The sequence below is a fragment of the Sturnira hondurensis genome, unplaced genomic scaffold, assembly GCF_014824575.4.
Source record: "Sturnira hondurensis isolate 20B ecotype Veracruz unplaced genomic scaffold, ASM1482457v3 Scaffold0018493, whole genome shotgun sequence".
NCBI lineage: Eukaryota > Metazoa > Chordata > Mammalia > Chiroptera > Phyllostomidae > Sturnira > Sturnira hondurensis.
The window spans coordinates 1895786-1908416 of record NW_028091124.1 but is presented as its reverse complement, the minus strand read 5'-3'; the positions used below and the strand labels follow the sequence as shown (position 1 = coordinate 1908416).

The 12631-nt window shown below is 58.6% G+C and overlaps 1 protein-coding gene across 13 annotated transcripts in view; it reads left to right on the top strand.

The window, feature by feature from the left end:
- LRRFIP1 (LRR binding FLII interacting protein 1) overlaps positions 1–12631 on the top strand; it is a 106232-nt gene that overhangs the window by 73529 nt on the left and 20072 nt on the right. For 4 of the 13 annotated variants that reach the window (XM_037069266.1, XM_037069263.1, XM_037069262.1 and 1 more), the window contains 2 exons: positions 9257–9292; positions 9733–9858. In XM_037069266.1, the coding sequence (XP_036925161.1) occupies positions 9257–9292; positions 9733–9858 (162 nt within the window). Of the gene's footprint in view, positions 1–333; positions 382–1282; positions 1319–1688; positions 1752–3886; positions 3965–9256; positions 9293–9732; positions 9859–11085; positions 11158–12631 lie in introns of all 13 variants that reach the window. The other 9 variants (XM_037069265.1, XM_037069256.1, XM_037069254.1 and 6 more) reach the window with 4 other exon arrangements.

Below are 12631 nucleotides of genomic sequence, written 5' to 3'. Positions count from 1 at the left end.
GATTAACGCCCTGTCTGGTTGCTCTTGGGCGTGTTGTTTAGCTCGTCACCCTCTGTCTCAGCCCCTCGCCCTCTCTTCCAGGAATGCCTGGAAAGAAATGGCTAAAAAGGGGTCATGCGTCAAAGATTCCGGGGAAGGCTACAGTCTTAAAGTTAAAAACCATCTCGTGTTTATCTTCCGCATAAACTCGCATCTGCATCCATCGGAGGGGCTGAAAGCATGCACTTTTCCTTTGGCTGCCTCGCTAACTGAAAGCATCGAGAGCACCTATCCTGATTTGTTGCCGGGTCTTTTCAAAGCTTTTAAAACCTGCCGTTTCCTTCTGTCCTCCAGCCCTCCTGTCTGTACAGCGCTGCCGGGCCATCGTCGGGGAGTTACCGGGTGCGTGCGCTCCCCGTCCCGTCCGCGCTCCGGGCGCCTCCGCTGCGCCCCACCACGCATGCGCACCACGCATGCGCACCTGTTGTCCAGGGTTGAATTATGCGACGTGCAACTTACACATGCATGGTGCCTGTCAGTCCCCTTTGGCCGGCCAGCGGTGGCCGTCACCCCGCTTCAGTCTGCAGGAAGACAGTGTTTGTGTAGCATTGTTGGGCAGGGACAGAGCAAAACTTTACCTAACTCACAGAAAGAAAGGTGTTTTTTTAATTGCTCTGCTACAGCGTGAACAGGTACTAATCCCCTGCACTGTGTGACTTCGGAAATGTCCACTTTTACATACAAGGCATTTCTGCCGCGCAGGAAACTTAAATATTCAAAGTGGCTACGCTGGGTTGTTAGTAACCTTCCGACTCTCCCTCAGCTCGGACCCTTATGAGTTAGACATGCGTGTACCTGGCCGGGCAAACCGGCTGTGCTGGGGGAGGAGGGGAAATCGGAGGGTCCTCTACATAGGCTGGGCAGAAGCGAACAGGGCCGCTGGGAGTATCATGAACTCCTGTCCCCCTCAGAGAACTCCCCAGAATTTCAAGTTGATCGGCTATTCTGTTTTCCACTTTACGATTTTTTTAAAGATTTTATTTATTTATCTTAGAGGGGAAGAGAAGGAGAGAGAGAGAGAGAGAGAGAGAAATATCAATGTATGGTTGCCTCTCATGCATACCCCGCCAGGAACTGGGAACTGGCCTGCAACCCAGGCATGTGCCCTAACTGGGAATCAAACCACGATCGTGTGGTTCGAAGGCCCACACTCAATCCACTGAGCTACACCAGCCAGGGTCACTTTACAATTTTTAAAGAACTACAGAACTTGAACTATAATTAACATCCCTTTTCATTCCAGAGCCACTTCACGTTAGAGTCACTTTCTAAACGCCAGGTATGAGGATGCCGTGACAAAGTTCAGGCTACTGGAGTGATCTGCTCGTATTAAACCTGGATTACTAACAAATTGTCCCTTAGCAAGGCATCTTTTTCAGAGTAACGCGTTTAAAGAGTCGCTTGGCCCTTACATCGCATGTAGGCGACAGCAACCACACCGCGTGTCCCTTAGGTGCCACCCCTCCCCACCCTGCTGCCCGGCACTGGGCCTGTGGAGGGTGGCTTGGAGCCCTCCCTGCATGTCCCCCCTCTCGGCGTTTTCAGGACTCATCCCTGGCACCTGTCCGTCTTCCTTAGCTTATGTTTCAGTGTGTTCTGGGTGTCGGGGGAGGAGGGTGCCCTGTCCTGACAGTCTGCTTCTGTCGCAGGCACCTGCGTGGGACAGCGGCCTCGGCAGGGCTCGGCGGGGGAGTGCCTGTGGCACGCAGGCTGTAAGGCCCTGTCTGCGACACCCTGGGGTTTTCTCCCATATGCTGCGTGGCCTGGGCTGGTGGCTCTCACGGCACTGTCCCCGCCCTGCGAGATCCCCGGCCCCAGCGAAGGGTTGGGGACAGTGTGACTCACAATGGCTGTGGTTGCTAGTTGAATGTCCTCACTCGTCAGTGTACGTGGCGATCCCAGGGGGAAGACTGACCTTGTTTGAGCCTCCTCAGCTCCCTCCCTGCGGCACACGGGCAGCACTTCCGTAGTGAAGGGGCCACTCTCAAAACAGCAACGGGGGGGCGGGGTATTGGACAGGCCCCCAGTTGTGTTCACCTCCAGGTGACTGAGGAAGATGAGCAAATTCGAAGACTCAGAACGTGGTCGTTTCCCTTTTCTTTCTTTTTTTTTTGTCTTTCATCTTCCCACCTCTTCAGAGGATTGGAAATGGTCACGATAAAGGCTTGGTGCTTGTGCAGGAGTGCCTGTTGAATGAAAAACCTGAGCGAGCGAGTGGTAGGAGGAAGCAGGTAGAGAACTAGATCAGTCCACGGAAGCAGGGAAGCTAATGGGCCATTTCTAGCGGCAAAGCGAACCACGGGGAAAGCCCCCCCCCCCCCACCGCACGCTCTCCTGTGAGGTCCTTGGCGCCTGTGTTTGGTCGGGGTCCTTAATTCCATATCACAGGTGACAAGCTGAGTTACGCTTCCATGGTGTCACGATTAATAATGGACGGAGCCTGGACCAGAACACAGGTCTCTCCAACTTCCCCAAGCGCCCTGTGGGCCATAGCGGCTCGGACCGGAAACGTCTTCTGTGGGGTCCGGTCAGGTGGGAGGGTCGAGGACGGTTTCTGCCTAAAGAGCTGGGAGAACTGGGGTCGGCAATAAGCTCTGTTAACACCGTGTTGTGGCCGCACCCTCACCCAGGGCACCTCTCCCGGGTGCAGCAGGAGGCAGGCTTTGTCTCGGGAGGAAGGCCCCTCTCTCGTATCCACAAACCGAAGGTGAAGTTCTTCCCCCTTGAAGTGCGCGGGTCAGATGTTTTCCTTTCTTGTGCGCGGCAAAGCCTCGGGACGAGGCCAGGGCTACTGTGACATCTCTCATGTACCCCCCGTGGCCATGGGCCTGAAGCACAGCTGTCTGCGCACCCGAGACAGCACTGTGCCTGTGAGTGCACACGTGCCACACGCATGCGTCAGAGGGAGGCATGGGTGTCGGTGGGATGGGCCTGGGGGTTTGCTTGTCCTGGCCAAGGCTATTTATCATCTAAAATTGAAATTTTTCATTCAACAAGTACTTTGTGAGTGCACACTGTTTGCCAGGCCTTATCTGGCCTCTAGGACTCAGAATACACGCAGACCTCACCCTCGGGGAACTGCATGCTGGTGGGAAAGCAGGCCGACGAGGAGGTGGCAAGCACCGAGGTGCTGTGGCCCCTGAAATCTGCAGTAGGGGCAATTCCTGCGGGGGTCCTGGTGGGTGCCCACTGGACGCCTGGGGTTCCAGCTGGTTCTGGGACCCTGTCCCCCCCACCTCACTCAAGAGGCAAGTAAGAATCTTTTAAAAACAAAACATGAAATGTACCTAGGAAGAGATCAAACGAGAATACCAAAGTGGAAAGGCTGTGGCTTCCAGATAAATCAGCTGCCACTGCTTTCCTCTCCCAGAAGAGAGATTTTAGTTGGGTGGACAGACAGACTGACATCTGCAACAGACCATCATGGGTGACTGAGAAAGCCATGCCCGATTTTTGCCTGGACCCTAACCCTTATTTTGCTTTCACGTGGGGAGGTGGTGGAGGAGCAAACACCCCCTTTGCCCAGCACCAGGGCCCGGTCCGGCTCTCTGGGCCGAGTGCCGGGCTGGGAGGCGGCCTCCTGTGTGCCCGGTGCATTGGTGCTTCGTTTCTCTCCCCATCTAACCCAGCGCTCTGTGTTCTTCCAGGGTGTCGGTGAGCCTGTCCTATGCTTTGCAGCCTTCGCTTTCCCGGGGAAGCCGGCACTCCGTGCTCCCCTCTGTCCTCCCAAGCATGTGGCTGGCCTCTCGGCTGAGGGAGCGCTGGGCGGGGCCTCCTCCTCCGGCACCTCTGCTAACCCTGTCCTCTTGTCTCTGTCTTCCTGCCGCCCTGCGGGCTGTGCGGGCAGCCCTCGGAACACAGCGGCCACCTCAGCTCCAGCTCCCGCGCCTCCTCCAGAGCCAGTTCAGCAAGGGCCAGCCCGGTGGTGAGTGAGCCTGCGTCTGCCACCTCTGCTCCCCTCACCTGTCTGTCCTCTGTCCGCCTCCACAAGCCGAGACTCGGGAAGGTAGCAGGGCTGCTCCATCACCTGCCAGGTCTGAGCACCAACACGGGGGACGTGCTGCCTTGTCAGAGCGGCCCTGTCCCGTGGTGCGGGAATTGCCCTGCCGAGGTCTGGACCGTGCTGGGAGGGAGGCCTTCCTGGGAGGAGGGGACTCTGAGCGGTGAGGGGAATGTAGCCTCGTGCGCAGGTGTTTCGTTTGTGGTTTCAAAGTGGGAAGGACTTTCAGCGTTTCGATGGGTGATTATTTTCTGTTGGCCCAGGTGGTTTTGAAAATGCACCTGGGCCTGTCTGAACCTGGAGCCATGCCCTCGCCCCGAGGGTCTCAGGTGCTCCGGCTGTGTGAGCCCACAGGACCGCACTCTGGGGGTCGCGCAGCAGGGGGTGTCCCCCGTTCTGCCTGGGGGAAGAAGGGGCCCTGTGGTCTAGCCCTCTCCCTGGAGCCTCCTGTTGCTGGGAGTGTTGGGGCTCTCAGGCGTTTTTCTCCCCGTTTCAGTCGGAGGCTGCTGCACGGTCTTTGAACGTGAATGGTCTGTGGAGGGGTTTTGCCCGGAGGACACCTGGGGGTAGGGGGCTGGGTGACCTGAGGGGGCATGCAGTGGGCAGGAGCGGGGCTGCGTGCGTGCGTTTGTGGAGCAGAGAGTGGCCGTGCCAGCTGTCGGTGCATCCATGCTGAGCCCTGGGCCCAGGAAAGCAGAGCCTGGCCACGTCAGGCTGTTTTCTTTGCACCTCGTCCTGGAGAAGTGGGAACATGGCCTTGGTGCCCAACTCCAGCCAGATGCCAGCTGCCTGGAGTGTCGGCACTGCCCCTGGTGTTCTGGGGAGAAGCTGGGGGCCACAGATACACTCACCCGATGGGGGCTGGTGACCTGTTTCTCCTTTAAACTAGATACAGTGTTTCAAAGCCCCAAGGGTTCCTACCGTATGCAGATGGGGCTACGTCTAGGGAAGCAGACTGAGGGATCTCTGGAGACGGAGCGCGTGGTGGAGGAATGTTCCCCTCCACCACTTACCCGTTTGGGGTGGAGTGGGGGGAAGAAAACAGAAGGTGGGTTGGAAGGCAGGTGTCAGACCAGGAGAGCCCCGGCCCCTCCGTTTGGGCTGCAGACACCGCCACCGTGCACGGGGTCACTTGCATGCCCCCCGCACCCCCCCCACCGCTGCCGCTTCCTGGAGACCAGCCGGGAGGGGCCTGGGGAAGCCTCGCCCTGGATGCCCTCCACTGGATGGTGAATTCACCCACCATGCCGGGCGCTCACTCGCCGCAGAAAGAGTGGGACACCCAGCTGTTGGGTGTCATGTAACTTCACTTTTTAAAATCTGGGAAACTGCTCCCCATGGACACTGTGTCCAGGACTGAGGGGCAGGATCTGCGAGCTCGAGTTCCCGCCAGCTCCCGGCTGGGCCTGTTTCCTGAGTTTTCACAGGTCAGCTCACCCGTGTGAGCCCTCAGCACAGCTGGGAACAAGCACCCTCCACGGGACCACACTCTGACCCAGGTCCCCGTGGGCACGGTCCTGCCTCCCTCATCATCTGGGACAAACAGCGCAGTCGCAGGTGGCCAGACAGGACTGTGGCGGGGCTGCCTGAGCCCTGGCCCCACAGTGCAGGGCCCTGTCTGGCTTAGGTGCAGCCGGAACCGTGAACCCTGGGAGCGTTGGGTGTTGGGGTTTGTTCGAACATCGGGATGAAATCACAGGACAAGACTGAAGAGATTGAACTCTGACACATGTTGTTGTCAGAAGGTTCTGGATTTGCGACAGGCACACTCACATCACCCAGGTTTAGTTAGGAGACCATGGACTGAGAGCGGAGCGGCGGATGTGCTCCGTGTCCAGGGCCAGAGGATGAACGGCAGGCGGAGCCCCCGCCCTGGGGGGCTGCGGGTGGGTGGGGGCACTGCTTTCCTCCAGGTGCCATTGAGGGGACAAAGGGAGCAGTGGGTGCTCCCAGGCCCCTGGCAACTCCCAGTCTCTCTCTAACTCTGAGCTCACAGCCAAGGGGACTTGTCACGCACCTTCCTGAGGGCCCTCAGTGCCCCTGTACCCCGGGGCTGACAGGCGCTGACCAAGCTCATTGGCAGTTGCTCACAAACAGGAATCAGTTCGATCCTGTTTCTCTCAAGTCTGCTGCTCACTTAACAAAGGTCGACTGATGGTCGTGTTGTTGACGCATTGAGGGAGCGAAGGTCAGCATCCTGCAGACTCTGGGACAGGCTGTCCCCGGGGAGGGGCACTCCAAGCTGAAGACACCTCTGTGCGTGATCCTTAAACCGCAGAGGCACTTCCATGCTGGGCAGGGCAGCTCCCCGGGGATGTGGTCATGGTGGCACCTGATCGTCTCGAGGGCAGGAAGCAGCAAGGCCCAGAGACAGAGCTGACCCTGTCGTCCTCGAGTTCCAGAACTCACCGCCCTCTCTGCCTTCTGGGTCCTGGGCGGCTGCACTGTGGGAAGGCGGTGGGTGTGGGTGTCTGGGGCTCGCTAGACCCGCAGAGAATGTCAGTGGGCGTGTTCGCCCTGTAGACTGGAAAGGAGCCAGGACAGCCCAGGAGGGAGTGGCAGCGGGTGTGGGCGGCGCCCCAGGCCTGGCTCATGGGGCCAATGACCCCTCCAGCCTGGCCTCGCAGAGGGACCCGGAGCAGGAAGGGAGCAGGGAGTCACCGGGCCCAGGGTCACGGCTCTCCTTCCTGCTTGGGCCACCTGGCCGGGCACATGAACTTCCAGAGCTTCACCTAGAGACTGTGGGTCGTGAACCCTGAAGAAACAAACGACACGCAAATCGGGCATTGGCAGGGCTGGAGGTGTGGCCGTGCGCCAGGGCTCGTGGGACTGACCCCCTGGCCTGGTGATTCGTCAGGACTTTGAACCCAGGGACTGAATTACGGACACAAGAGTTCAAGGGCAAGCCACTCAGGGTAATGTCAATATTATTGGATTTAAAACCAAAAACGCCTTGCCCTGATGGCAGGTGCCACTGCTGTGGGTATTGGAAGGAAAATTGCCCTTAAAATGGGTGTGTTCTGAGCATTGTTGACAGTGGTCCATCTGTTTGTTGGGAGGGACGATGCAGTGACCTTGTTTCTGTGGTCTGTTTCCCAGCAGGGACTGGAGTTGCCGGCCAGAGGCTAGGGACACCTTGAGGCAAAGCCCTTGTGTACCCAGCCCCTGGGCTGGGTCTCGAGGGCCCACAGACTGTGTGCTACCGTCAGGGAGCTGGGCGGCCCGGTGGTGGTGCGGACCCAGGGATGTTGCCCCTCACCAGACCAGGTCAAGCGAGCCCAGAGTCACCTCGGGCAGGATGTCAGAAGACTGGGGTCAACAACCCGTTCCACTCGTTCCCTTAAGCGGTTGTTTTCTAAAGGAGGCAGGGCCAAGACCGAGAAGTTCACAGACGTTTTTAGAAGTGACTTCCCAGAAGCTGTGGAAGCTGCCCCCGTGTGCGCTCAGCGGGGACTGAAACCTGCTGCTCACCTTTCCCACCCGTTACTGGGAGGCCATGGCGCTGACCTAGGGGTCTGGTGTCACCGCTCAGAAAACAAGGGCGAGGGGTGCAACAGGCTGTGGGAGGCGTGGCGCTGTGGCCTCCTCGCTCTCGAGGCCACCGGTGCCCACGGCAGTCCCCACCCCACAGCGCTCTTACGTTTGGTTTCGTGGTGTGTTATTCTCAGAGGTAAAGGGGCTGTGCCCTGTGTCAGAGTTAACACACCCTCAGGGTTACTTACCTGTCCCTTTGTTTGGGGATCTGCAGGTGCTTCATTCCAGTGGGTGCAGGTGCCTGACAGCTGGACACACTGCCATCTAGTGGGAGCCCAGGCCACTGCAGCAGCTTCGGGGGGCTGGGTCCCTTTCCCAGGGGCTCCAGGGGCTTATGTCTTGGGAAGGTGGGCGGACACACCTGTCCCTTGTGATTAGGACAGAACACACTTACTCCCACGTGTGGAATAGTGATCGGAAACAACTGCTAACCCCAGACTGGCTGTCACTTCCATTGAGACTTGGCTTTTCCTGCACGGTCTCTCCTTAAAGACACGTCCTTACTCTTCACGGTCTGAGTCCATTGTGTGTGTGAAGCAAAGGCTCGTTAAAAACTGTGTTTTAAACTTGTTTCAATCCTCGCCTGAGGATGTGTTCATTAAATTTTTGGAATGAGAGGAAGGGGAAGAGAGGGAGAGAAACATCGATCGGTTGCCTCCCGTACGCACCGCGGCCGGGGATTGAACCTGCCCCCTTTCGGTGCGCTGGATGACGCTGCAGCCTACCGAGCCGCCCAGACGGGGCTTTTTACAACTGGTGTTCAGATTAAAGGGCGAACTATGGCCTGGGTTTTCCTTCTTCCTTTCTTGAGAATTACAGGAGCGTCTTAATGGGGGAGTGGAATGATGCAGAGCCAAGAGTGTTAAAGCCACGTGAGACCTACACTCGGCTCTGGGCTCTGTTCCTTCCTCATCTTCCTTGCAAGAAAAGCTGACCAGAATGTGGGGTCCTTTATGGGGACGGTGTCTGTGTGGGTGGACTCGGGACTTCCGGAGCTCCGTGTCCCCATTGCTGATGTCCAGGCAGGAATGCCGCCCTTTGAACCAGGAAGCAAGATACAGCAGGCTCCGCTCAGGAACTGGATCGAGGGCCTGTTATGTTAACGGGGCCTTCTCCTTCCACCAAAAGTGAAATAAGCCTCTTTATTTCCTTCTCGTTGACATTTGGCCTGCAAACCTGCGATTTGGGGGGATGAAGACCGTAGGCCCAGGAGGTTTAATGAGTTCATTTCCAACAGACTGGACGCCAGGCAGTTAGCTTTGCCTTAGTTATTTGAAATTCTCAGGAATGTTTTTGCTCCCAAGTCGAGAGAAGGCCCGCACCCAAAGGGCTAAAATCAGTTGGGATCTGTGGAGCCGACCTCTGTGCGTGAATGAGCTCACAGACACGTATGTCCCCATCTCTGGCCTTTCTCTGCCTGCGTAGTTCCGACGTCGTCACGTCCTGGGGAAATCTGGGGGCTGGGAAGCCACACGGGATCCTCATCCTGGCTCTCCAAGCTGCCGAGGGCCGGCTGGGCCCACACCTCCCGGCAGAGGCGTGCTGGCGGGTGTCTCGGACAAAGCGGGTCTTTTAAATCATGAAGGACGCACACTTGTGCTACTTCATTGTCCCCCGCCCCCCCGCCACGTCTGGAGATCCATTTAGTGCTTATGTGTGACGTTTGTGCACTTTCCTTTGCAGGTTGAAGAGAGACCAGAAAAAGACTTCACTGAAAAGGTGAGGAACAACTTCTGCAAGCCTTCCCGTCATGTCATTGGTGAACTTGGTGGGTCCCGGCACTGAGGGGTAAAACTGACGAGAGATTATGTTGCTTGATCTTTGATAAAGTTCTTCACCAGTGAGTGAGCAGGCACAGTGTGCGGCCCACCAGCCAGTTTCACAACCTCGGGGAGGGTCCCTGAGGGGCACTTCCACTGTGTGTATTAAGCCCCCCAAACAAGGAAAGGGTTGACCCTGGCCCAACCGTGGAGCTTGAGGTGAATCCAGACAGGCCCCCCAGCCTACACGGCCCCCGAGTGCCGCCCCCTCGGTATTGCTCTCCGCAAGCTCACGGGAGGCATTCCAGGTGGGAAAGCGGATTCGGGTGAAGGGGGTGTGATAGCAGACGTGCGGGTCACGTGGGTTTTGTCTGAAACCGAGTTTGGTCCTTGCTCTAGGGGTCCCGCAACCCGCCCAGCCTGTCTGCAGCCACCCTGGCCTCACTGGGCGGCACCTCCACTCGGAGGGGAAGCGGGGACACCTCCGTCTCCGTGGACACCGAGGCGTCCATGAGGGAGATCAAGGTAACACACCCTGACCGCGTGGGACCCTTTGTGACAATCTGTCTTCAAGGGAAGAAGGTTTCATCCCCAAACCCAGATCTTTCCTCTCATTCCTGTCCCTGCTGCATCCCACGAACAGGTGTTCTAGTGACGCCAGGGTTCGGCTCAGGTATGGCCTCCCCCAGGAAGCCGTCCCTGACTGCCGACCCAGCAGGGCCCACCTGCACCCGGCCCCCTGCACCCCCTCAGCTCTGGGGCCCACCTGTGTCCACACTCGCCAAACCTCGGAAGGCACCTGGCCACTCTGCCCGCCTGCCCTCTGCACCCCTCCGCCCGTTCCTTCTCTCCATCGTCCACCCTCCATGGACCCTAGACACCATGGGTTTCATGGTTCCTTCTTCTCCCTTTGCAATGTGGACATGTTCTGTCACACCCTCGACACCCCCAGCCCGAGAGTCAAGAGCAGCACAGTTTGTGGAAGTGGAAGAGGAAGCCATGCACGGGGAGTGGGGGTCCGGGCTCCAGAGTGCATGCCCCCAGGGGCAGAGGGAGGCGCCTCGGGGTCAGACTTGGCTTCATTCATAGAAGCGCTTTCTGAGATTCAAACTAGTGAAGGAGGATGAGCCTCCGCCGTGGGCCTGTTGGCCAGGGAGAGGAGGTTTCGATGTTGGCGGGGCGCCCAAGGTCCCACGGGGGTGGCCTCCGACGCCTGAGCTCTGTGAGAGCGTTCTCGCTGTTGTCCCTAAAGGGTCCCACGAGCCATCCCCACAGCTCTGTTTGCACCTTCGCTCCAGCAAGGCTGCGTCTGCCACGGCCCGGATTCACGGCTGCTCTGAGGCTGCGAGCACCGTCGGGCACCAGGGGTGCAGCCCTGTGCCATCTCTCTCCTCCCCGTCGTGCTGTGCCAGCAAGGTGTGGGGACTCCAGGAGCCAGGAACCTCCAACTGGGAACATTTCTTGTTCTGTTCCTGGAAGCTCTTTGGTCTGGTGTATAAAACTGCCAAAATATCGTGCAAGAGAGACCTCAATTTTACAGAAATGATGTGACAATATCATGAGATACACCCAACTTTTAATCTTGGTAACATGGAACCTTTTTTTTCCTGACACTTCACGAAAGCCAAGGGCAGCCACTGCTCAGACTATTGAGGGCGGGCTGAGAGCAGGACGGCCCGGAGCCCCGTCCCCGGCCCCTGCGGGGCCTGCTTGTCCCCTGACATCACTCGCCTGTCTCACCGTCTCCCTCAGGAACTCCACGAGCTCCAGGACCAGATTCAGGACGTGGAAGGCAAATACATGCAGGGGCTGAAGGAGATGAAGGTGCTGTGTGCAGAGTGTGGGCTCACCGTACTAACCCAGCTGACCGTGGAAACACCGCAAAGGGCGGGGGGCGGGGGGCGCTCAGCCTGCACGCTAACCCCTCAGACGCCCCAGGCCCCGTGTGGTGGGAGAGCTAGCGCGGGGTGCGCATGCGGCGTACCCCTGTGCAGCCTTCAAACCAAGAAAAAGCCCCTAGTGTGATTCCTGGTGCGCGTCTTACCCTCGTGCAGCCTCCCAAACACGCAAGAAGAGTGTGTGGCTTCCTCGGCTTCCCACGCAGCTGCACACGCAGCACCTCATGCCGTGTGTGTCCCCAAACACCTGCTGTCTGCAGTGACACAGCCCGCGTGGCCGTGCTTTGGGACACCGAGTTGGGTGCATGTTTAACAGGGACTAACCGCAGCGGTGCCTGAACGTGCCCTGTGTTGGGTTTGTCGGAGTGAATACACACCGCTCTTCAGAGGCAGAAACCGCGTTGTGCCCGCCGGGACATCTGATCACCGTTCCTCGGCAGTGAGGCGGACGGTCACACTCTTGCCTTCACGGGGCAGCGGTGGCAGACCACAGCTGTAGCCTAGCTCCCCAGACAGTGCCCCCCAGATAGTCTGAGTTCCTGTCACGGGGCACCGGAGCAGAGGACGGATCACATGGCTCATCCACGTCATCGTTGTCACCGCTTTAAAAAGGGGAGAAATGAGCACTCTGGCTTTTAACCTACAGGAGGCAGGAGCCAGTGGGGCAGGCAGCAGTCATGCACCCCTGACCCCCCCAGAGTGCAGGCAGGACCGGCGCCGGCCCCAGGAAGCCTGCCCGTGGCCCCCCGTGACGCCCAGCCGGCCGCACCCGCACTTCTTGAGCTGTGGGTGGATTGCACCCAGGGACCTCTGCTCTCTCTTCCAGAGTTGCTTCCCCAACTTCTGTTTTGGGGCCTGAAGGCCGACGTGCTCTCTCTGTAGCCTGACCCGCAGGGGCGGGGGCTAGGCAGGGCCCCGTGGACTTTGCTGGCCCCTGTGACACCTGGGCTGTCCCTTTGAAGGGATGGCTGCGGCCTTTCCAGGGCCCGCCCACTGCGGCCTGGGCCCCTGGTGTGTTTCTCCTGGGGGTTGAGAATGTGAAGCTCCCCCCACTCCCTGCCTGATTCGCCAGCCTGGGCCTGGCAGCTCGCTGCAGGGGCCCGGCTCTCTCTGCCGTCCCGCTGGCTCCGTGCCCCGTGCTGGTCGCGTGTCGGCAGGGGTTGCTTCGGAAACCTGTTGAGCAACCTGACCCACTAGGGCCAGCCCCCTGTCATGGGGTCGAGGCTGGACTGCTCGTGACCAGAACCCTTCCCACCAGGCGTCTCTCTCGTCCTGGTGGCTGTTGACTGTTGTCCCTCGACACAGTGAGTGACCAGTTTTCTGAGTGAGGAGAATCCGGTCGAATTGAAAGGGAGGAATTTCTTCACTTTTGAAATTGCTGTGAATTCTATTTTGACTCA